Here is a 22,265-nt window from a genome sequence, read left to right as displayed (position 1 = left end):
GTTAATTCATCTACCTTATTGTGAATGCTCCGCAGATTAAGACTTGTCTTTTTAACCTCCTTGTTAGTCATCTTAGCTTTATTTTGCATTCTGGCTGCATTTGTTTCTTGCTCTTGTTTTTTCTGCCTTCCATTTTTGCTTTGTACAATGGTCCTGGTATTGCCCAGATGCAACCATGCTTGTCTTGGTCCCACCTTCCCCAGAACTGCCCCCAATTTCCCAGGAATCTGAGTTCCTCTCTCCTACACAATTTCTGCAGCCACGTATTCATCTGGCATATCCTGTTATTTTTACTCTCACTAGCATGTGATACTGGTAGTAATCCTGAGGTCCTACTTTTCAATTTATGTCCTAACTCCCAATATTCTGCTTGTAGAACTGCATCCTGTTCTTTACCTATGTCGTTAGCACCGATATGTACCACAACCATTGGTTATTCACCCTCCCCCTTCAGAATGCCTTGCAACATTTTATTATGTTCAGGGGGTTGGTGGGTGTGGCTGACTGTAACCATGGCAAGGTTCACAGAGTGGCATAATTTATGCCCTCTTTTGGCATGTTTGGAGACAGGAAGGGCACTTAACCAGTCAGGAGGGTACATGTGAACACCACGCTACTTTCCTGCTTCTGGAAAAATTAAGTCACGGGCAGGAAGGTCCATGGTTGGACTTCCCACTCCGCCGCCAATTGAGGCCCTTGTGTGAACAACTGATGACCAACTATCTCTCTGGAGTTGATATTAATTCAGTAGTGGGCAGGCTTGTTGTTATACGAGGAACATGATGACCAATTCTGTAATCCTTTATGTGTTGCTTGTGGGTCTTCGCAGGTGGGAGTGGGGGTAGGGAAGGAGGAGAGAATGATCCTCATTCAGAGGCTGTCTTCTTGGCATTACTTGTGGCCAAGGTTGCTCCTTAATCCTGTGTCTTTGGTGGCTGTCCTTCTGGCAGCAGCCATTACTTCCCTGGAAATTTGTAAGGGCCCATAGCCAGTGCCTTCAGATGTTGCTTGATATTACATGAAGTGAATCAACTTGGCTGAAGATTGACATCTATCATGCTGGGAACCTCCGGAGGAGGTCGAGATGGATCATCCACCCGGTACTTCTGGCTCAAGATTATTGCAAATGCCTTATCTTTTGCACTGATGTGCTGGGCTCAATGTGGGGATCAAAACAGTAGGTCAGTAAGTACTGAGGCTGGGGTCGAGCTGGGGGCCAGGGCAAGGCTAGCTAAGAAGAAGAGCATTCTGGAGCAGGATGGCCTGAGTGGGCCTGGAGGTCTGGAGTGCATCTGCTTCAATGCAAGTAGCGAAACGGGTAAGACAGACGAACTCAGGGCCTTAATGCTTACGCGGAATTTGGATGTGGTTGCGGTGACGGAGACGTGGTTAACAGAAGGACAGGACTGTCGGCTGAATATTCCGGGGTATAAGTGTTTTAGGCGAGACAGAGGAGGGGCTAGAAAAGGTGGGGGAGTAGCGGTATTAGTTAAGGAGCATATTACAGCGGTGCAGAGGGTGGACAATTTAGAGGGGTCATGTAATGAGTCGCTGTGGGTGGAGCTCAGAAACAGGAAAGGTGCAATCACTATGCTGGGGGTATACTACAGGCCACCCAACAGCCCACGGGAAGTGGAGGAACGGATATGTCAGGAGATTCTGGATATGTGCAGAAAAAATAGGGTTGTTGTAGTGGGAGACTTCAATTTCCCTGGTATAGGCTGGAAAGTGCTTAGGGCTGGGGGTCTGGACGGGGAGGAATTTGTAAAATGCATACTGGAAGGTTCTTTGGAACAGTATGTAGATAGCCCAACTAGAGTGGGGGCTATACTGGATCTAGTTCTGGGAAATGAGCCCGGTCAGGTCGTCAAAGTTTCGGTAGGGGAACATGTGGCAAATAGTGACCACAACTCTGTTAACTTTAGGATAGTAATGGACAGGGACGAGTGTTGTCCTAAGGGTAGGGTGCTAAATTGAGGGAAGGCTAACTATAGCTGGATTAGGCAGGAATTGGTGGCCGTTGATTGGGAGAGGCTGTTCGGGGGTAAGTCCACGTCTGGCATGTGGGAGTCTTTTAAGGAACAGTTGATAAGGCTGCAGGACAGGCATGTGCCTGTAAAAAGGAAGGATAGGAAAGGTAGGATTCGAGAGCCGTGGATAACCAGGGAAATTGAGGATCTGATCAAAAAGAAAAGAGAGGCGTACGTTAGGTCCAGGCAACTGAAAACAGATGAAGCTCTGGAGGAATACAGAGAGAGTAGGAAAGAACTCAAACGGGGAGTTAGAAGGGCAAAAAGAGGTCACGAAATGTTCTTGGCAGACAGGATTAAGGAGAACCCTAAGGCATTTTATTCATATGTTAGGAACAAAAGAGTTGTCAGGGAAAATGTCGGACCTCTCAGGGACAAAGGAGAGGAATTATGCTCAGAACCCAAGGGATTAGGGGAGATCCTAAATGAATACTTTGCATCGGTATTCACAAAGGGGAGGGACTTGTTGACTGGGAGTGTCTCAGAGGGAGGTGTTGACCCGTTAGAGAGAATCTCCATTACAAGGGAGGAAGTGTTAGGTTTTTTAGATAACATTAAAACTGACAAATCCCCAGGGCCTGATGGCATCTATCCTAGACTGCTCAGGGAGACAAGAGATGTAATTGCTGGGCCTCTGACAGAAATCTTTGTCTCTTCGTTGGACACAGGTGAGGTCCCTGAGGATTGGAGGATAGCGAATGTGGTACCGTTATTTAAGAAGGGGAGCAGGGATAACCCGGGTAATTATAGGCCAGTGAGCTTGACGTCCGTGGTAGGGAAGTTGTTGGAGAGGATTCTTAGAGACAGGATGTATGCGCATTTAGAATGGAACAATCTCATTAGTGACAGACAGCATGGTTTTGTAAGAGGGAGGTCGTGCCTTACAAATTTGGTGGAGTTTTTTGAGGAAGTGACAAAAACGGTTGACGAAGGAAGGGCCATGGATGTCGTCTATATGGATTTCAGTAAGGCATTTGACAAAGCCCCTCATGGCAGGTTGGTTCAGAAGGTTAAGGCTCATGGGATACAAGGAGAGGTGGCTAGATGGGTAGAAAACTGGCTTGGCCACAGGAGACAGAGGGTAGCAGTCGAAGGGTCTTTTTCTGGCTGGAGGTCTGTGACCAGTGTTGTTCCGCAGGGCTCTGTACTGGGACCTCTGCTATTTGTGACATATATAAATGATTTGGAAGGAGGTGTAACTGGTGTTATCAGCAAGTTTGCGGATGACACGAAGATGGCTGGACTTGTGGATAGCGATGAACATTGTCGGACAATACAGCAGGATATAGATAGGCTGGAAAATTGGGTGGAGAAATGGCAGATGGAATTTAATCCAGATAAAGGTGAAGTGATGCATTTTGGAAGAACTAATGTAGGGGGGAGGTATGCAATAAATGGCAGAGCCATCAAGAGTATAGAAACACAGAGGGACCGACCGAGGTGTGCAAGTCCACAAATCCTTGAAGGTGGCAGCACAGGTGGAGAAGGTGGTGAAGAAGGCATATGGTATGCTTGTCTTTATAGGACGGGGTATAGAATATAAAAGCCGGAGTCTGATGTTGCAGCTGTATAGAACGGTGGTTAGGCCACATTTGGAGTACTGCGTCCAGTTCTGGTCGCCGCACTACCAGAAGGACGTGGGGCTTTAGAGAGAGTGCAGAGAAGGTTTACCAGGATGTTGCCTGGTATGGAGGGTCTTAGCTATGAGGAGAGATTGGGTAAACTGGGCTTGTTCTTCCTGGAAAAACGGAGAATGGGGGAGACCTAATAGAGGTGTATAAAATTATGAAGGGTATAGATAGGGTGAACAGTAGGAAGCTTTTTCCCAGGTCGGAGGTGACGATCACGAGGGGTCACGGGCTCAAGGTGAGAGGGGCGAGGTATAACTCAGATATCAGAGGGACGTTTTTTATACAGAGAGTGGTGGGGGCCTGGAATGCGCTGCCAAGTAGGGTGGTGGCATCGTTTAAGACTTACCTGGATAGTCACATGAGCAGTCTGGGAATGGAGGGATACAAACGAATGGTCTAGTTGGACCAATGAGCGGCACAGGCTTGGAGGGCCGAAGGGCCTGTTTCCTGTGCTGTACGGTTCTTTGTTCTTTGTTCCTCCATCATTATGGATGGAGATACTTGTGAAGTCTCCTCCTCTCGTGAGTTGTTTAATTGTCCACTACCATTCATGGCTGGATGTGGCAGGACTGCGGAGGTTAGATCTGATCCATTGGTTGTGGAGTTGCTTATCTCTGTCTATTACTTGCTGCTTATGCTATTTGGCATGTAGTCCTGTGTAGTAGCTTCACTAGGTTGACACCTCATTTTGAGGTGCGCCTGGTATTGCTCCTGTCATGCCCTCCTATACTCTTCGTTCAACCAGGGTTGATCCACTGGCTTGTTGCTAATCGTAAAGTGAGGATATGTAAGGCCAAGAGATAACAGATTGTGGTTGACAGAAAGTCAGCTACTGCTGATGGTTCACAGTGCTTCATGGATGCCTGGTCTTGAGTTGCTAGATCTGTTCGAAATCTGTCCCATTTAGCACAATGGTTGTGCCATACAAGATAATGGAGGATATCCCCAATGTGAAGATAGGACTTTGTCTCCACAAGGACTGTATGGTGGTCAGTCACTCCTACTGATACTGTCATGGACAATGCATCTGTGACAGGCAGGTTAGTGAGAATGAAGTCAATTATGTTTTTCTTTTTTGTTGGTTCCCTCACTGCCTGCTGCAGTATCAGTGTTGATGTAGAGATGACGGCGTTGGACTGGGGTGAACACAGTAAGAAGTCTCACAACACCAGGTTAAAGTCCAACAGGTTTATTTGGTAGCAAATACCATAAGCTTTCGGAGCGCTGCTCCTTCGTCAGATGGAGTGGAAATGTGCTCTCAAACAGTGCACAGACACAGAAATCAAGTTACAGAATACTGATTAGAATGCGAATCCCTACAGCCAACCAGGTCCTAAAGGTACAGACAATATGGGTGGAGGGAGCATTAAACACAAGTTAAAGAGATGTGTATTGTCTCCAGACAGAACAGCTAGTGAGATTCTGCAAGTCCAGGAGGCCAAGCTGTGGGGGTTACTGATAATGTGACATAAATCCAACATCCCGGTTTAGGCCGTCCTCGTGTGCGGAACTTGGCTATCAGTTTCTGCTCAGCGACTCTGCGCTGTCGTGTGTCGTGAAGGCCGCCTTGCAGTCTCAGTGCAGCAGCAATGGCCTTTAGGACCCAGCCAGCTCAGTCTGTGGTGGTACTACTGAGGCATTCTTTTTGTGATGAATATTGAAGACCACCATCCAGAATATATTCTGTGCCCTTGTCACCCTCAGTGCTTCCTTCAAATGGTTTTCAACACAGAGGAGTACTTGATTCATCAGCTGAAGGGAGACAGTACATGGTAATCAGCAGAATCTTTCCCTGTCCATATTTGACCTGGTACCATGAGACTGAATGGGCACAAAAATAATGTTCAGGTCTCCCAGGGCAGCTCCCTCCCGACTGTTCACTTGTTCTATCCTGCCTATCAGACAGGACGTACCCAAGAATGATGATGGTGGTGGTGTCTGGGACATTATGTGTAAGATACAATTCCATGAGTATCACTTTGTCAGGCTGTTGCTTGATTAGTCCGTGAGACAACTCCGGTGGAGAGAAAGCTGAGGAGGGGAGGGGGAGAGATGGAGGGAAAATGTTGGGAGGAGCCAGGATAGGAGGGGAGAGAGATGAAGGAGAGACGGGGGATGTTTAGGGATGGGGAAGGAGATGGAGTGTACATGGTACATAATCAACTTGGACTTGGGAAAAATTTGGCTGTATATCGTCACTGCAGGACAGCAAATTGATGTCTGTTGATAACTATCATTTGACATCACAAGTATAGTTCTGTGTGAAAGTGATAGCTAAATGGTCAGTTCTGAGAGAAAATGAAGTAGAATGATAACCAGACAATTGTTTGCAACTGCAAATGAGAACAATTGACATCAGATAATAGGAAAATGGATGGCACGGTGGCACAGTGGTTAGCACTGCTGCCTCACAGCGCCAGGGACCCGGGTTCGATTCCTGGCTTGGGTCACTTTGTGTGGAGTTTGCACGTTCTCCCCGTGTCTTCATGGGTTTCCTCTGGGTGCTCTGATTTCCTCCCGCAGTCCAAAAGATGTGCAGTTAGCTGGATTGGGCATTCTAAATTGCACCTTAGTGTCAGGGGGACTAGCTAGGGTAAATGCATAGGGTTATAGGGATAGGGCTGTGTCAGTCTCTGTCCACACTGTCAATCTCTGTCCAAAGAACAATACAGCACAGGAACAGGCCCTTCGGCCCTCCAAGCCTGCACCGATCATGTGTTCCTAACTAGACCATCCGTTTGTATCCCTCTATTCCCAGTCTGTTCATGTGGCTATCTAGATAAGTCTTAAATGATCCTAGCGTGTCTGCCTCAACCACCTTGCTTGGTAGTACATTCCAGGCCCCCACCACCATCTGTGTAAAATACGTCCCCCGCATATCTGTTTTGAACCTTGCACTTGTGACCCCTTGTGTTGGTCATTTCTGACCTGGGAAAAAGCTTCCAACTGTTCACCCTATCATAATTTTATAAACTTCTATTAGGTCGCCCCTCAACTTCCGTCTTTCCAGGGAGAACAACCCTAGTTTACTCAATCTCTCCTCATAGCTAATACCCTGGGTGGGCCTGGGTGGGATTGTGGTCAGTGCAGACCCAATGGGCCGAATGGCCACCTTCTGCACTGTATGATTCTATGATTCTATGGTGAAAATGATTGCAATTGAGTGCAGTTGGCATCAAACGAAAGTTGTTGAAAGCAAATGATCTCAAATGATATGAACAATTTTAGGTCAGTTAAGTTGCAGTGGCACATTTGGGTAGGAACAGTGGTTGGAATTTTCTGGCTGTTCATGCTGGCAGGATCCTCTGGTCCCGCTGGCCCAGTGGCGTGGGGTGGCTTCAGTCAGAATTTCCATTGATAGCGGCGGGACCAAAAGATCCTGCTGTCAGCGAGGGGAGAGCAAAGAATCTTGCCCAATATCTGTAAATGGGGTTAAGGGGCAGAGAGATCCAGATGTGGATATAGAGAAATAATTTATGTAGTGACATAGGTTTTGAGGCCAATAAAAAGAAAAGCAAGCAAAGCACTGGGGTTCATTCTGGATGGACAGAACTAAAAAGCAGATCAGTTATGTTAGACTTGTATAGAATCATGGGTATACCATACTTGGTGAACTGAAATGTTTTGGCCTCCATATTACAATAACATATACGGAAGCACTAGAGAAGGTGCAAAAAACTTTTACTAGAATTATACCAGAATTGAGCCATTATACATACCAGTAAAGATTTAACTGGCTGGAACCCTTTTATCAAGATAGAAAATGGCTGAGGATATTTTTTATTTATTCTTGGGATTTTGGCATCACTGGCAATGCCAACATTTAAGAACAAAGAACAATACAGCACAGGAACAGGCCCTTCGGCCCTCCAAGCCCGCGCCGCTCCCTGGTCCAAACTAGACCATTCTTTTTTATCCCTCCATTCCCACTCCGTTCATGTGGCTATCCAGATAAGTCTTAAATGTTCCCAGTGTGTCCGCCTCCACCACCTTGCCCGGCAGCACATTCCAGGCCCCCACCACCCTCTGTGTAAAATACGTCCTTCTGATATCCGTGTTAAACCTCCCCCCCTTCACCTTGAACCTATGACCCCTCGTGAACGTCACCACCGACCTGGGAAAAAGCTTCCCACCGTTCACCCCCTATCTATGCCTTTCATAATTTTATACACCCCTATTAGGTCACCCCTCATCCTCCGTCTTTCCAGTGAGAACAACCCCAGTTTACCCAATCTCTCCTCATAACTAAGCCCTTCCATACCAGGCAGCATCGTGGTAAACCTCCTCTGCACTCTCTCTAAAGCCTCCACGTCCTTCTGGTAGTGTGGCGACCAGAACTGGGCGCCGTATTCCAAATGCAGCCGAACCAACGTTCTATACAACTGCAACATCAGACCCCAACTTTTATACTCTATGCCCCGTCCTATAAAGGCAAGCATGCCATATGCCTTCTTCACTGCCTTCTCCACCTGTGACGTCACCTTCAAGGATCTGTGGACTTGCACACCCAGGTCCCTCTGCGTATCTACACCCTTTATGGTTCTGCCATTTATCGTAAAGCTCCCCCCTACGTTAGTTCTACCAAAATGCATCACTTTGCATTTATCTGGATTGAACTCCATCTGCCATTTCTTTGCCCAAATTTCCAGCCTATCTATATCCTTCTGTAGCCTCTGACAATGTTCCTCACTATCTGCAAGTCCAGCCGTTTTCGTGTTGTCCGCAAACTTACTGATCACCCCAGTTACACCTTTATTGGCCAATCGTAATTTTCCTTAAGAAAGTGGTGGTGAGCTGCCTTCTTGAACTGCTACAGTCTATCTATACCTACAGTACTGTTAGGAAGGGAATTGAAGGAAGGTATTATTCTGTGAATATGACTGTGCCAGGCTGTCACTTGACTGATCCTATGGCACAGCCAATTTTGGCACAAATCCTCAGATGTTTCTGAGTAGGTCTTTGCAGAATTGACTGGGCAGAGTGGATCTTTGTCATTTGCTATGTAGCCTAGTAGTCTGGTTTTATTCTTCTTGGGTGCCTTTGAAGCAGTTTGATCTACGTGAGCGGCTTGCTAGATCATTTCAGAGGATCATTTCAGAGGTGATCTGATACTGACCAATGAGCCTGGACAGGTGTCAGATCTCTCAGTGGGAGAGCATCTTGGGGATAGCGATCATAACTCTATCTCCTTTGTGCTTGCATTGGAAAAAGAGAGGATCAGGCAAGCGTGGAAAGCATTTATATGGAGTAAGGGGAAATATGAAGACATAAGGCAGCAAATTAGAGGAGTAAATTGGAAGGAGGTATTCTCGGGGAAATCTACTGAAGAGAGGTGGCAGTTTTTCAAGGAATGTCTGTCTAGGGTTCTACAGGACAATGTTCCAAGAAGACAGGGGGGAGTTGATAGGTTAAAGGAACCGTGGTGCACGAAAGCTGTGCAGGACCTAGTCGAGAAGAAAAGGAAAGCATACAAAAGGTTCAGAGAGCTTGGCGAAGATAGGGATCTAGATGAGTATACGGCTTGTAGGAAGGGACTAAAGAAGGAAATTAGGAGAGCCAGAAGGGGTCACGAGTAGAATTAAGGAAAACCCTAATGCGTTCTATAAATATGTGAAGAGTAAAAGGATGAGACATGAAGGAATAGGGCCTATAAAAGGTGAAAGTGGGAAAATCAGTACGGAACCAGTAGAAATGGCAGAGGTGCTTAATGAGTATTTTGCCTCGGTTTTCACAGAGGAGAAGGACATGGGTGGATGTACTGTGGGCTTGCGGTGGACTGAAAATATTGAGTATGTGGACTTTAAGAAAGAGGTTGTGCTGGAATCTTTGAATGGCATCAAGATAGATAAGTCGCCGGGTCCGGATGGGATGTACCCCAGGTTACTATGGGAGGCGAGGGAAGAGATTGCAGAGCCTCTGGCGATGATCTTTGCGTCGTCGATGGAGACGGGAGAGGTGCCGGAGGATTGAAGGATTGCGGATGTGGTTCCTATTTTCAAGAAGGGGAATAGGGATAGCCCAGGAAATTACCGACCGGTGAGTCTAACCTCAGTGGTTGGTAAGCTGATGGAGAAGATCCTGAGGGACAAGATTTATAAGCATTTGGAGAGGTTTAGTATGCTCAGGAATACTCAGCATGGCTTTGTCAAAGGCAGATCGTGCCTTACGAGCCTGGTGGAGTTCTTCGAAAATGTGACTAAACACATTGACGAAGGGAAAGTGGTAGATGTGGTTTACATGGATTTTAGCAAGGCGTTCGATAAGGTCCCCCATGCAAGGCTTCTAGAAAAAGTGAGAGGGCATGGGATCCAAGGTACTGTTGCCCTGTGGATCCAGAACTGGCTTGCCCAAAGGAGGCAGAGAGTGTGTATAGATGGGTCTTTTTCTAAATGGAGGTCGGTCACCAGTGGTGTGCCCCAGGGATCTGTCCTGGGGCCCTTGCTGTTTGTCATTTTCATAAATGACCTGGATGAGGAAGTGGAGGGATGGGTTGGTAAGTTTGCCGACGACACGAAGGTTGTTGGGGTTGTGGATAGTCTGGAAGGATGTCAGAAGTTACAGAGGGACATAGATAGGATGCAAGACTGGGCGGAGAAGTGGCAGATGGACTTCAACCCAGATAAATGCGTCGTGGTCCATTTTGGTAGGTCAAATGGGATGAAGGAGTACGATATAAAGGGAAAGACTCTTAGTACTGTGGAGGATCAGAAGGACCTTGGGGTCCGGGTCCATAGGACTCTAAAATCGGCCCCGTAGGTGGAGGAGGTGGTTAAGAAGGCGTATGGTGTGCTGGCCTTTATCAATCGAGGGATTGAGTTTAGGAGTCCGGGGATAATGATGCAGCTATATAAGACCCTCGTCAGACCCCACTTGGAGTACTGTGCTCAGTCCTGGTCGCCTCATTACAGGAAGGATGTGGAAAAGATTGAAAGGGTGCAGAGGAGATTTACAAGGATGTTGCCTGGATTGAGTGGCATGCCTTATGAGGATAGGCTGAGGGAGCTCTGTCTTTTCTCCTTGGAGAGACGTAGGATGAGAGGAGACCTAATAGTGGTGTATAAGATGTTGAGAGGCACAGATCGGGTGGACTCTCAGAGGCTTTTTCCCAGGGTGGAAATGGCTGCTCCGAGAGGACAAAGGAGGGGCCATCGTCATACTGAACAGAACGGATTACTGCAAAGAAGTGCACCGACAACTAAACAACGAGGAACACTACAGACAGTTACCTGCAGATCCGACCAAAGAACACATCCGTCAACTCAACACTCTGATCAAGACCTTTGATCCGGACCTTCAGAACACCCTCCGTGCTCTCATCCCACGTACTCCCCGCGTTGGAGATCTCTACTGCCTCCCAAAGATACACAAGGCAAACACACACGACCGTCCCATCGTATCGGGCAATGGGACCCTGTGCGAGAACCTCTCCGGCTATGTCGAGGGCATCCTGAAACCCATTGTACAAAGAACCCCCAGCTTTTGTCACGACACGACGGACTTCCTACAGAAACTCGGCACACATGGAGCAGTTGAACCAGGAGCGCTCCTCGTCACAATGGATGTCTCGGCACTCTACACCAGCATCCCCCATGACGATGGCATTGCTGCAACGGCCTCAGTGCTCAGCGCCAACAACTGCCAGTTTCCAGATGCAATTTTACATCTCATCCGCTTCATCCTGGACCACAATATCTTCACCTTCAACAACCAGTTCTTCATCCAGACACACGGAACAGCCATGGGGACCAAATTCGCACTTCAATATGCCAACATCTTCATGCACAGGTTCGAACAAGACTTCTTCACCGCACGGGACCTTCAACCGATGCTATACACTAGATACATCGATGACATTTTCTTCCTTTGGACGCATGGTGAACAATCACTGAAACAACTCTATGATGACATCAACAAGTTCCATCCCACCATCAGACTCACCATAGACTACTCTCCGGAATCGGTTGCATTCTTGGACACACGCATCTCTATTAAGGACGGTCACCTCAGCACCTCACTGTACCGCAAGCCCACGGATAACCTCACGATGCTCCACTTCTCCAGCTTCCACCCTAAACACGTTAAAGAAGCCATCCCCTACGGGCAAGCCCTCCGAATACACAGGATCTGCTCGGATGAGGAGGATCGCAACAGACACCTCCAGACGTTGAAAGATGCCCTCATAAGAACAGGATATGGCGCTCGACTCATCGATCAACAGTTCCAACGCGCCACAGCGAAAAACCGCACCGACCTCCTCAGAAGACAAACACGGGACACAGTGGACAGAGTACCCTTCGTTGTCCAGTACTTCCCTGGAGCGGAGAAGCTACGGCATCTCCTCCGGAGCCTTCAACATGTCATTGATGAAGACGAACATCTCGCCAAGGCCATCCCCACACCCCCACTTCTTGCCTTCAAACAACCGCACAACCTCAAACAGACCATTGTCCGCAGCAAATTACCCAGCCTTCAGGAGAACAGTGACCATGACACCACACAACCCTGCCACAGCAACCTCTGCAAGACGTGCCGGATCATCGACACAGATGCCATCATCTCACGTGAGAACACCATCCACCAGGTACACGGTACATACTCTTGCAACTCGGCCAACGTTGTCTACCTGATACGCTGCAAGAAAGGATGTCCCGAGGCATGGTACATTGGGGAAACTATGCAGACGCTGCGAAAACGGATGAATGAACACCGCTCGACAATCACCAGGCAAGACTGTTCTCTTCCTGTTGGGGAGCACTTCAGCGGTCACGGGCATTCGGCCTCTGATATTCGGGTAAGCGTTCTCCAAGGCGGCCTTCGCGACACACGACGGCGCAGAGTCGCTGAGCAGAAACTGATAACCAAGTTCCGCACACACGAGGACGGCCTCAACCGGGATATTGGGTTCATGTCACACTATTTGTAACCCCCACAGTTGCCTGGACCTGCAGAGTTTCACTGGCTGTCTTGTCTGGAGACAATACACATCTTTTTAGCCTGTCTTGATGCTCTCTCCACTCACGTTGTTTTGTTTCTTAAAGACTTGATTAGTTGTAAGTATTCACATTCCAACCATTATTCATGTAAATTGAGTTTGTGTCTTTATATGCTCTGTTTGTGAACAGAATTCCCACTCACCTGAAGAAGGGGCTAAGAGCTCCGAAAGCTTGTGTGGCTTTTGCTACCAAATAAACCTGTTGGACTTTAACCTGGTGTTGTTAAACTTCTTACTTTGTAGGGTCGACAGGGCTGTTTGTTTTGCCGCTGTGTTTTCCGGTACCTAGGTTGATGCCAGGTGGTCTATCCGGTTTCATTTCTTTGTTGAGATTTTGTAATGATTGGTACAACTGAGTGGCTTGCTAGACCATCGCTCTCCTATAATACCACTAAGTCATCACCTCCCCTTCTGAGCCAGCGGGGAGTGTAGACAGAGTCAATGGATGGGAGGCTGGTTTGCGTGATGGACTGGGTTTTGTTCACAACCCTTTGTAGTTTCTTGCAGTCTTGGACAGAGCAGGAGCCATATCAAGCTGTGATTCAACCAGAAAGGATGCTTTCTATGGTGCATCTATAAAAGTTGGTGAGAGTCGTAGCGGACATGCTGAATTTCCTTAGCCTCCTAAGTAGAAGCATTGGTGGGCATTCTTAACAATGGCATCGGCTTGGAGGGACCAGGACAGGTTGTTGGTGACCTGGACACTTAGAAACTTGAAGCTCTCGACCATTTGCACTTTAGTCCACTGACGTAGATAGGGTACCTCCTCCACTACACTTCCTGAAATTGATGACTATCTCTTTGGTTTTATTGATATTGAGGGAGAGATTATTGTCATCGCACCAATACACCAGATTCTCTATCTCTTTTTCCTGTTCTCCGTCTCGTCATTGTTTGAGATCCGACTATGGTGGTGTCGTCAGCAAACTTGAAAATTGAGTTGGAGGGAAATTTGACCAATCATAGGTGTATAAAAAATAAGGGGCTGAGGACGCAGCCTTGCGGGGCACCAGTGTTGAGGACAATCGTGGAGGTGTTGTTGTTGCCTATCCTTACTGATTGCAGTCTAAGAGTTAAGTCTATGATCCAGTCGCAGAGGGAGGAGCGAAGCCCTAGGCCACGGAGTTTGGAGATGAGTTTTGTTGGAATAATGATGTTGAAGATTGAGCTGTAGCCAATAAATAGGAGTCTGATTTAAGTGTCTTTGTTATCCAGATAGTCCAGGGTTAATCCCTGTGGCACACCACTTGTCACATCCTGCCAATCAATAAAAGTCCCATTTATGCCAACTTTGTTTCCTGTTACCTGGCCGAGCTTTTACCAGTGGGTTATTGCACAGATTTTTAGTGTTTGGGCCCCAGCTATTCACAATCTACCAATGATTTGGATGTGGGAACCAAATATAATATTTCCAAATTTGCTGATTCCACCAAGTAGGGAAATATGAGCTGTGAAAAGGATGCAAAGATGCTTCAAACGCATTCGGACAGGCTAAGTGAGAGGACAAGAATATGGCAGATGGACAAAGAACAAAGAACAATACAGCACAGGAACAGGCCCTTCGGCCCTCCAAGCCCGTGCCGCTCCCTGGTCCAAACTAGACCATTCTTTTGTATCCCTCCATTCCCACTCCGTTCATGTGGCTATCTAGATAAGTCTTAAACGTTCCCAGTGTGTCCGCCTCCACCACCTTGCCTGGCAGCGCATTCCAGGCCCCCACTACCCTCTGTGTAAAATATGTCCTTCTGATATCTGTGTTAAACCTCCCCCGCTTCACCTTGAACCTATGACCCCTCGTGAACGTCACCACCGACCTGGGGTAAAGCTTCCCACCGTTCACCCTATCTATGCCTTTCATAATTTTATACACCTCTATTAAGTCTTTTATACACCTCTATTAACACTATTAAGTGTTTACCTCAGTCCAACGCCGGCATCTCCACATCATGACGACCCTACAAAGTCCTCCTTACTAACATCTGAGGGCAAGTGCCAAAATTGAGAGAGCTGTCTCACAGACTAATCAAGCAACAGCCTGACGAACTTTCGAAACTTAGCCTACAAACCTGCTTTGCCAATATTTAATTTGAAAAATTAAGGGCACGATCTTACCGGCCAGTCGATCAGTGTGGCGAGCCAGTACGATAGGGTGAAAGGCGAAGAAAATTGGGCTCGTGCCCTGTTTCTCACCTCTCACGATCTTGCCAGCCCCATTCTGCTGGCGAAACCAGCCTCGCGCCCAGAAAGGGCATGAGGCTGGTTTAAATATTATTGACATGTTTAACATGTCATTAACAAGCCCCGGGCACAATTTCTGGGCTCACTTACCTTAGTCCCTTCACCAGATGAGGATCACAGATGGTCCGCACCAATGGGGACCAGATGTGTTGACCTTACCGGTGGGACCGGAGGCCATTGAAGCACCCTGGGTTTTCAGAGGCAGGGCCAGGCAGTGCCCATGGGGAAGTGCCAGCCTGGTTCTCTGGCACTGCCAGCATGGCGCCCTGGTAGTGCCAAGGGGGTGGGCAGAGACGGAGCCTGATGAGGGAGGCGAGGGGGAGATCTGTAGAAGAGGGGGGAACTGCGATTGGAGGGAGGGGGAGGGGGGGCAACAGATCTCCCAGTGTACTGTGTACACAGCTTACTGGGAGATCAGGGCGCATGCACATTGGCGCCCCTCGAGCTCAACAGTCAGCCTCATAGGCGAGCTGAGACTTCACCCCACCTTCCTACTGGGAGTTTCACATTAATACCTCTGTATTGCACGAAATGCCGTTAATTACCATTTTCTACCTCGCTGAAAAAGCAGGCGAGAAAATGTACAATTTTGTCGCCCGTCCTACACTTAGTATTTTTTGGAGAAATTTCTGCCCTAAGAGTTTGATGGTAACTCCAGCACCTTCTCTTCACTTGCCCCTGTATAGCATGCTTAGCCGTAGAGCTGCCCATACTCTTTAGTTAACCCTCAATCTTGTACATTTTGCCTATCATCTTGCTGTGTATTCTGCATGTTGAAAAAGGCAAGATAAAGTTCTTTAAATGCCTTGAATTATACAAATCAGCAAAATTGTACCTTTTTTCTCTTCCCAGCGTCCCATTACAGCCATCTGCTGGGGTCACCGTGACTCGCGTTTGTTTCTTGCTTCTGGACCTGCACTATATGTTGTTCGAGTGGAGCACAGGATTGCCAACTTGCAATTATTATGTCAACAGGCTATAGCTACTTCTTTGCGTGATGAGAAAGACTTCAGTAAATTAACACTGCCACCTCGTCTTTGCTCATACCTCACTGCTGCATTTATATCAACAATTAAGGTATTTATGATTTTTACTTTAAAGCATCAAGAATTTTATGAGATTAAGGTAGATATTTTAAATATTAGGGCAACATTAAAAGATGTTACATCCATAGCCGCTGTGAAAATGAAGGTAAGACAGTCCAAAGATGTGCAGGTTAGGTTGATTGGCCAGGCTAAAATTGCCCCTTAGTGTCCTGAGATGCGTAGGTTAGAGGGATTAGTGGGTAAATATGTAGGGCCTGGGTGGGATTGTGGTCGGTGCAGACTCGATGGGCCAAATGGCCTCTTTCTGGGCCAAATGACCTCTTTCTGCACTGTAGGGTTTCTATGATTCTATGATTAATACTCAGTATTATGTGCTCATTTGCAATTCCCATATGCTACTAGAGAAAAATACTCTTCGCCAGCGTTATTATTTCAATTTTCGCTTGTTTGTTCAGATCATAACTCAGCATTTTTCTATATAGAACACAGAACATAGAAAAACCACAGCACAAACAGGCCCTTCAGCCCACAAGTTGCGCCAGTCATGTCCCTACCTAGCTAGGCCTATATATATTGAGGCTATTGATGTATAGTAATCGCCCTCATTCATAATGACTCGAACAATTGAATGTTTGTTGTCCCTTAATGAATAATATGTAACTTAATGGTTGCTGCATGCTGACTCAGAGAAAGAGTTGGAAGATGGGATTAGACTGATTTTTTTGGATTGCATGAATACAATAGGCCAAACGGCCCATAAATCTTTTTATGTTTCTACATTTTTAACCCAGAGCGATCTTATGATATAGGAAATCATCCTGACACAATTTGTTGTCCAGGGTGATTTCAGGGAACATCAAATTACCTCGGCTTATTGTTTTCTTTTTTTTTGTGGGTGGGTGGAGCGGGGGGGTTGGTTTCAGCATACTCGTCTTCAGAAAACGTGCCCTCAACAGTGCATTTTTTGTCAACGCCAGCATCTCCACATCATGACTACCATCAACACCGCAAACTGCCGGCTCCAAGTGGAGAGGATCTCCAAGGAGATCGTGCATATCGACACAGACATCAGGTTTCTACAAAGATGCAAGAAAGCAGACAATGCCGGCATCTCCACATTTTTTGTTTGCCAGCATGGGGAGGGGGAGGCGGGGAATAGAGTCAGGTCCAATACCTCAGTTGCAAGTCAGAAGCAGCCATAGGGGCTGCCATGTGCAGAGATAGGCTGGTGAAAAGGCCTTCCTTTTTTTCTCTAGGACTTTGTCCCAGTTGTCTTTTTAAATGTTAGGCTATCTAGTCCTTACACCTCAACACCCACTCCCATGCTGTATTAATGCTACCTAAGGCCTCCACCCACACACACTGGCCCTAACATCACCTAAATTGTCTTCAGCCATGACCGTTCCTCCATCGTAAGTGGGATGTTCACTGATGACTGCAAACTGTTCAGCACTATTCGCGAGTCCTCAGATACTGAAGCAATCTGTGCCCATGTGCAGCAAGACCTGAACAACATTCAGATTTCGGCTGATAAGTGGCAAGTAACATGGCAGTGACTATCTCCAACAAGAAAGAATCCTATTATCTCCCTTTGACACTTAATGGTGCTACCATGGATGAATCCCCTCTATCAATATTCTGGACCCAGGCCACAAACTCCAAGGTGTTTTATGAAAATAGCCTAGACCCTAAGTTTTACAATTGATTTTGGCACAGGTGAGCATACAGTATGATTCAAGTGACCCACTAGGAAGCTTTTATCAAACAAAGTTTATTTAAGAATACAGTTAAAACATAATCAGAAAAAACAATTACAATAATCAGTCAAACAACACCCCAGCAAACATACACCTCTTTCCAGACTTGGCATAAAAAAACAGCTCACGTGATGCTGACTTTGCAACTTTAACACCTGCTGTGAATTGAGGCTTCCCAGTCCAGGAACCTTCTGCACATCTCTGGAGAGAGAGAGACAGAAATTTGCTGCCTTCCTCCACTAGCTTCTAACAGCAACTCAAGGACAGCAGAATTTTCAACTCCATAGAGAGGGAAACAAGAAACACTGTTTTCCACCTCAAGTCCAAACAGCTTCTGAGCAAAACAAAACTAAAACCTTGGATTTTACTGTGAAAAAAAACGTCCCCTGACAGCACCTGGCCTATCAATCATGCTGTACTCAGCAATTCCAAAAGGCTCATAAAACCCCAGGACACTGCATTAGTCCAGCTTAAAAATAAACAAGATGTCCATTATATTGCTTTAGTAACAACTAGAGGACACTGGCTACAGACAAAGCGGTGCCAAAAATAAAGTGCTAGGAGTTGCTTGAAAAAAACCTGCAAAGAAACATGATTAAAATACATTTCTTAAAGGCACAGTATAATCTTATCATTGACCAGAAACTGAACTGGAACAACCACTTAAATACTCTGGCTACAAGAACAGGTCAGAGACTGGGAATTCTGCAAAGAGTAATGCACTTTCCGATTTCCCAAAGCCTGGCCACTATCTACAAGGCATAACTCAGGAGTGTGATGGAATAGTTTCCACTTGCATAGATGAGTGCAGATCCATCAATACTCAAGAAGCTTGATCATCCAGGACAAAACCTACTTGACTGGCATCTCTTCCCCTCCCTGCACCACCGCCGCACGTGGCAGCAGTGTACACCATCTACAAGATGTACTGCAGCAACTCACTAACGCTCCTTTGGCACCTTCCAAACCCGCAACCTCTACCCCAACCTAGAAGGTCAAGGTCAACAGATACATGGAAACACCACCACCTGGAAGTTGAGTCACATACCATACTGTCTTGGAACTATATTGCCATTCCTTTATTGTCACTGAGTAAAAATTGTGAAACTCCCTATCCCATCCCAAATAGTACTGTGGGTGTATCTACCACATGAATTGTAGCAGTTTAGGAAGGCATCTCACTGCCACCTTCTGAAGGCCATTTAGGGATGGGAAGTAAAAATGCTGTCCCAACCAGTGACACTCACATCCTATGAAAGAATAAAACAAATCCAAATTTCCTGAATTAAAGCAAAATACTGTGGATGCTGGATTCTGAAAATAAAAACAGAAAATTCTGGAAAAGCTCAGCTGCTCTGGCAGCATCTATGGAATGGAGATGTCGGTGTTGGACTGGGTCTGTGTCGATATGCGCGATCTTCCTGGAGATCCTTGATAGCCATCCTTGATAGCTTGTGCTACCAAATAAACCTGTTGGACTTTAACCTGGTGGTGTGAGACTTCTTACTACAGCATCTACGGAGACAGAAAATAGAGTTAACATTTCAAGCCGAATGACTCTTCTTCAGGATTATAGAGAGGGAGAAATGTGATGGATTATATACTGCGTAAGAAAGGGTGAAGCAGCTAGAGCAGAGGAGGTCAGTGATTGGTGGGAGCTAGGAGAACAGGCGACAGAGAAAGCAGTGTGAGGAGCTATGAAAGGTGCTGATAGTGGCATAAAGGTAAGATAACAGAATGTGTTAATGGGAGAATAAAGGTGAATAAAATAGCTCAGTGAAAGCAAAACTTAAGAACAAGTGACAGATGGTTGGTTGGGGGAGAGGTGGGGGGTAACATTGAGTCAAAAAATGTTTTTGATATGAAAAAAGGGTTATGATGAAGGAGGAAGTTCAGAGTCTAAAGTTGTTGAACTCAATGTTGAGTTTTGAGGGCTGTAACGTGCATAATCAGAAAATGAAGTGCCGCTCTTCCAGTTTGGGTTGGCCTTCACTAAAACATTTCAGCAGGCTAAGGTCAGACATGTGAGCATGATAACAAGATGCTGAGTTGAAATGGCAAGCAACAAGAAGGTTGGGGCCATGACTTGCAGGCTGAGCAAAGGTATTCCGCAAAGCGGTCACCCAGTCTGCGTTTAGTCCCTCGTATGTACATTAGTAACAATAGATCAAATAGAAGGAGGTGCAAGTGAAATGTTGCTTCACCTGAAAGGAGTATTTGGGGCCTTAAATGGTGCGGAGAGAGGAAATAAAGGGGCAGGTATTGCACCTTCTGCAATTGCCAAATTTCCAGAAGTATATACTCTCTTGAGCTAGATTTTGTGCTATTTACGATTTTGTGCATTTCAGACCTAGTCATTTGCTGTACAAAGTTCTTAGTATTGCCATTCGGAGTGGCATGCTGACACAGTGGTTAGTGTGCTGTCTCACAATGCCAGGGACCCAAGTTCGATTCCAGCCTCAGGTGACCATCTGTGTGGAAATCATAGAATCATAGAAACCCTACAGTGCAGAAGGAGGCCATTCGGCCCATCGAGTCTGCACCGACCACAATCCCACCCAGGCCCTACCCCCACATATTTACCCGCTAATCCCTCTAACCTACACATCCCAGGACTCTAAGGGGCAATTTTTAACCTGGCCAATCAACCTAACCCGCACATCTTTGGACTGTGGGAGGAAACCGGAGCACCCGGAGGAAACCCACGCAGACAGTGACCCGAGCTGGGAATCGAACCCGGGACCCTGGAGCTGTGAAGCAGCAGTGCTAACCACTGTGCTACCGTGCCGCCCGCAAATGTGCAAGTTTGCACATTCTCCTGGTGTCTGCGTGGGTTTTCTCTGGATGCTCCAGTTTCCTCCCACTGTCCTAAGATGTGCATGTTAGATGGATTGGCTATGTGAAATTGCCCTTCAATATCACACAATCTGTAGGTTAGGGGGATTACTGGAGTAAATATGTGGACTTACAGGGATAGGGCCTATGCAAAATACTCCATCAGAGAGTTGGCGCAGACTTGATGGGCCAAATGGCCTCCTTCTGCACTGTAGGGATTCTATGGTTACTTCTTTCCCCAATCATTTTTAATCAAGTTGACCCATCTGCCAACTTTCGATTTACCCTGTCTTGACCCCTCGTGATTTTGAACACCTCGATCAAATTTCCTAATGTGGAGATGCTGGCGTTGAACTGGGGTAGGCACAGTAATAAGTCTCACAACACCAGGTTAAAGTCCAACAGGTTTATCTGGTAGCACGAGCTTTCGGAGCGCTGCCTCTCAACCTTCTCTTCTCCAAGGAGAACAACCTCTCCAGTGTTTCCGTGTAACTGAAAAGCATTATCCCTGATATAATTATGCTAAAGTCATTCCTTCCTAAACTGTGGTGCCCAGAATTGGACACAGCATTCCAGCTGAGGCAGAATCAGTATTTTATGATAAGATCAAAGAAAGTCATAGAGGTTTACAGCATGTAAAAAACAGGCCCTTCTGCCCAACTTGTCCATACTGCCCTTTTTTTTAACAACTAAGCTAGTCCCAGTTCCCCATGTTTGGCCCATATCCCTCTATACCCATGTAACTGTCTAAATGCTTCTTAAAAGACAAAATTGTACCCACCTCTACTAGTACCTCTGGCAGCTTGTTCCAGACACTCACCACCCTCTGTGTGAAAAAATTGCTGCTCTGGACCCTTTTGTATCTCTCCCCTCTCACCATAACCTATGCCCTCTAGTTTTAGACTCCCCTACCTTTGGGAAAAGATGTTGACTATCTACCTTGTCTATGCCCCTCATTATTTTATAAACCTGTATAAGATCACCCCAAAGCCTCTTATGCTCCGGAGAAAAGTCCCAGTCTATCCAGCCTCTCCTTATGATTCAAACTATCAAGTCCTGGTAGCAGCCTAGTAAATCTTTTATAAGTAAAAGTTATAAAGTTTATTTATTAGTCACAAGTAAGGTTTACGTTAATATTGCAATGAAGTTACTGTGATATTCCCCTAGTCACCACATTCCGGCGCCTGTTCGGGTCACTGCACATAACCAGCACGTCGTTCAGACAATGGGAGGAAACCGGAGCACCCGGTGGAAACCCACACAAACACAGGGAGAATGTGCAAACTCCACACAGACAGTAATCCAAGTCAGGAATCAAACCCGGGTCCCTGGCGCTGTGAGGCAGCAGTGCTAACCACTGTGCTGCCCCATTTGCACTCTTTCTCGTTTAATAATATCCTTTCTATAGGGTGATCCTATAATAGGGTGATCAGAACTGTACACAGTATTCCAAGTGTGGCCTTACCAATGTCTTGTATAATTTCAACAAGACGTCCCAACTCCTGTGTTCACTGTTCTAACCAATGAAACCAAGCATGCCCTATGTTGCCTTCACCACCCTCTCCACCTGTGGCTCCACTTTCAAGAAGCTATGAACCTGTATCCCAAGATCTCTTTGTTCTACAACTCTCCCTAACGCCTTACCATTAACTGAGTAAGTTCTGTCCTGGTTCGATCGACCAAAATGCATCACCTTGCATTTATCTAAATTGAAGTCCATCTGCCATCCATCAGCC

General features: G+C 46.5%; 1 protein-coding gene across 3 annotated transcripts in view; it reads left to right on the top strand.

Moving 5' to 3' along the window:
* tulp4a (TUB like protein 4a) overlaps window positions 1-22,265 on the top strand; it is a 469,011-nt gene that overhangs the window by 290,659 nt on the left and 156,087 nt on the right. For all 3 annotated transcript variants that reach the window (XR_013499659.1, XM_078229991.1, XM_078229993.1), the window contains exon 7: window positions 15,744-15,968. Coding sequence is in view for 2 of the 3 variants with exons in the window: in XM_078229991.1 (XP_078086117.1) it covers window positions 15,744-15,968 (225 nt within the window). In the remaining variant the exon portion in view is untranslated. The remainder of the gene's footprint in view (window positions 1-15,743; window positions 15,969-22,265) is intronic.

The sequence above is a fragment of the Mustelus asterias genome, chromosome 15 (genome assembly GCF_964213995.1).
Source record: "Mustelus asterias chromosome 15, sMusAst1.hap1.1, whole genome shotgun sequence".
In the NCBI taxonomy this organism is placed as follows: domain Eukaryota; kingdom Metazoa; phylum Chordata; class Chondrichthyes; order Carcharhiniformes; family Triakidae; genus Mustelus; species Mustelus asterias.
The sequence above is the reverse complement of the archived record's forward strand: the minus strand, read 5'-3'. Positions and strand labels throughout refer to the sequence as shown.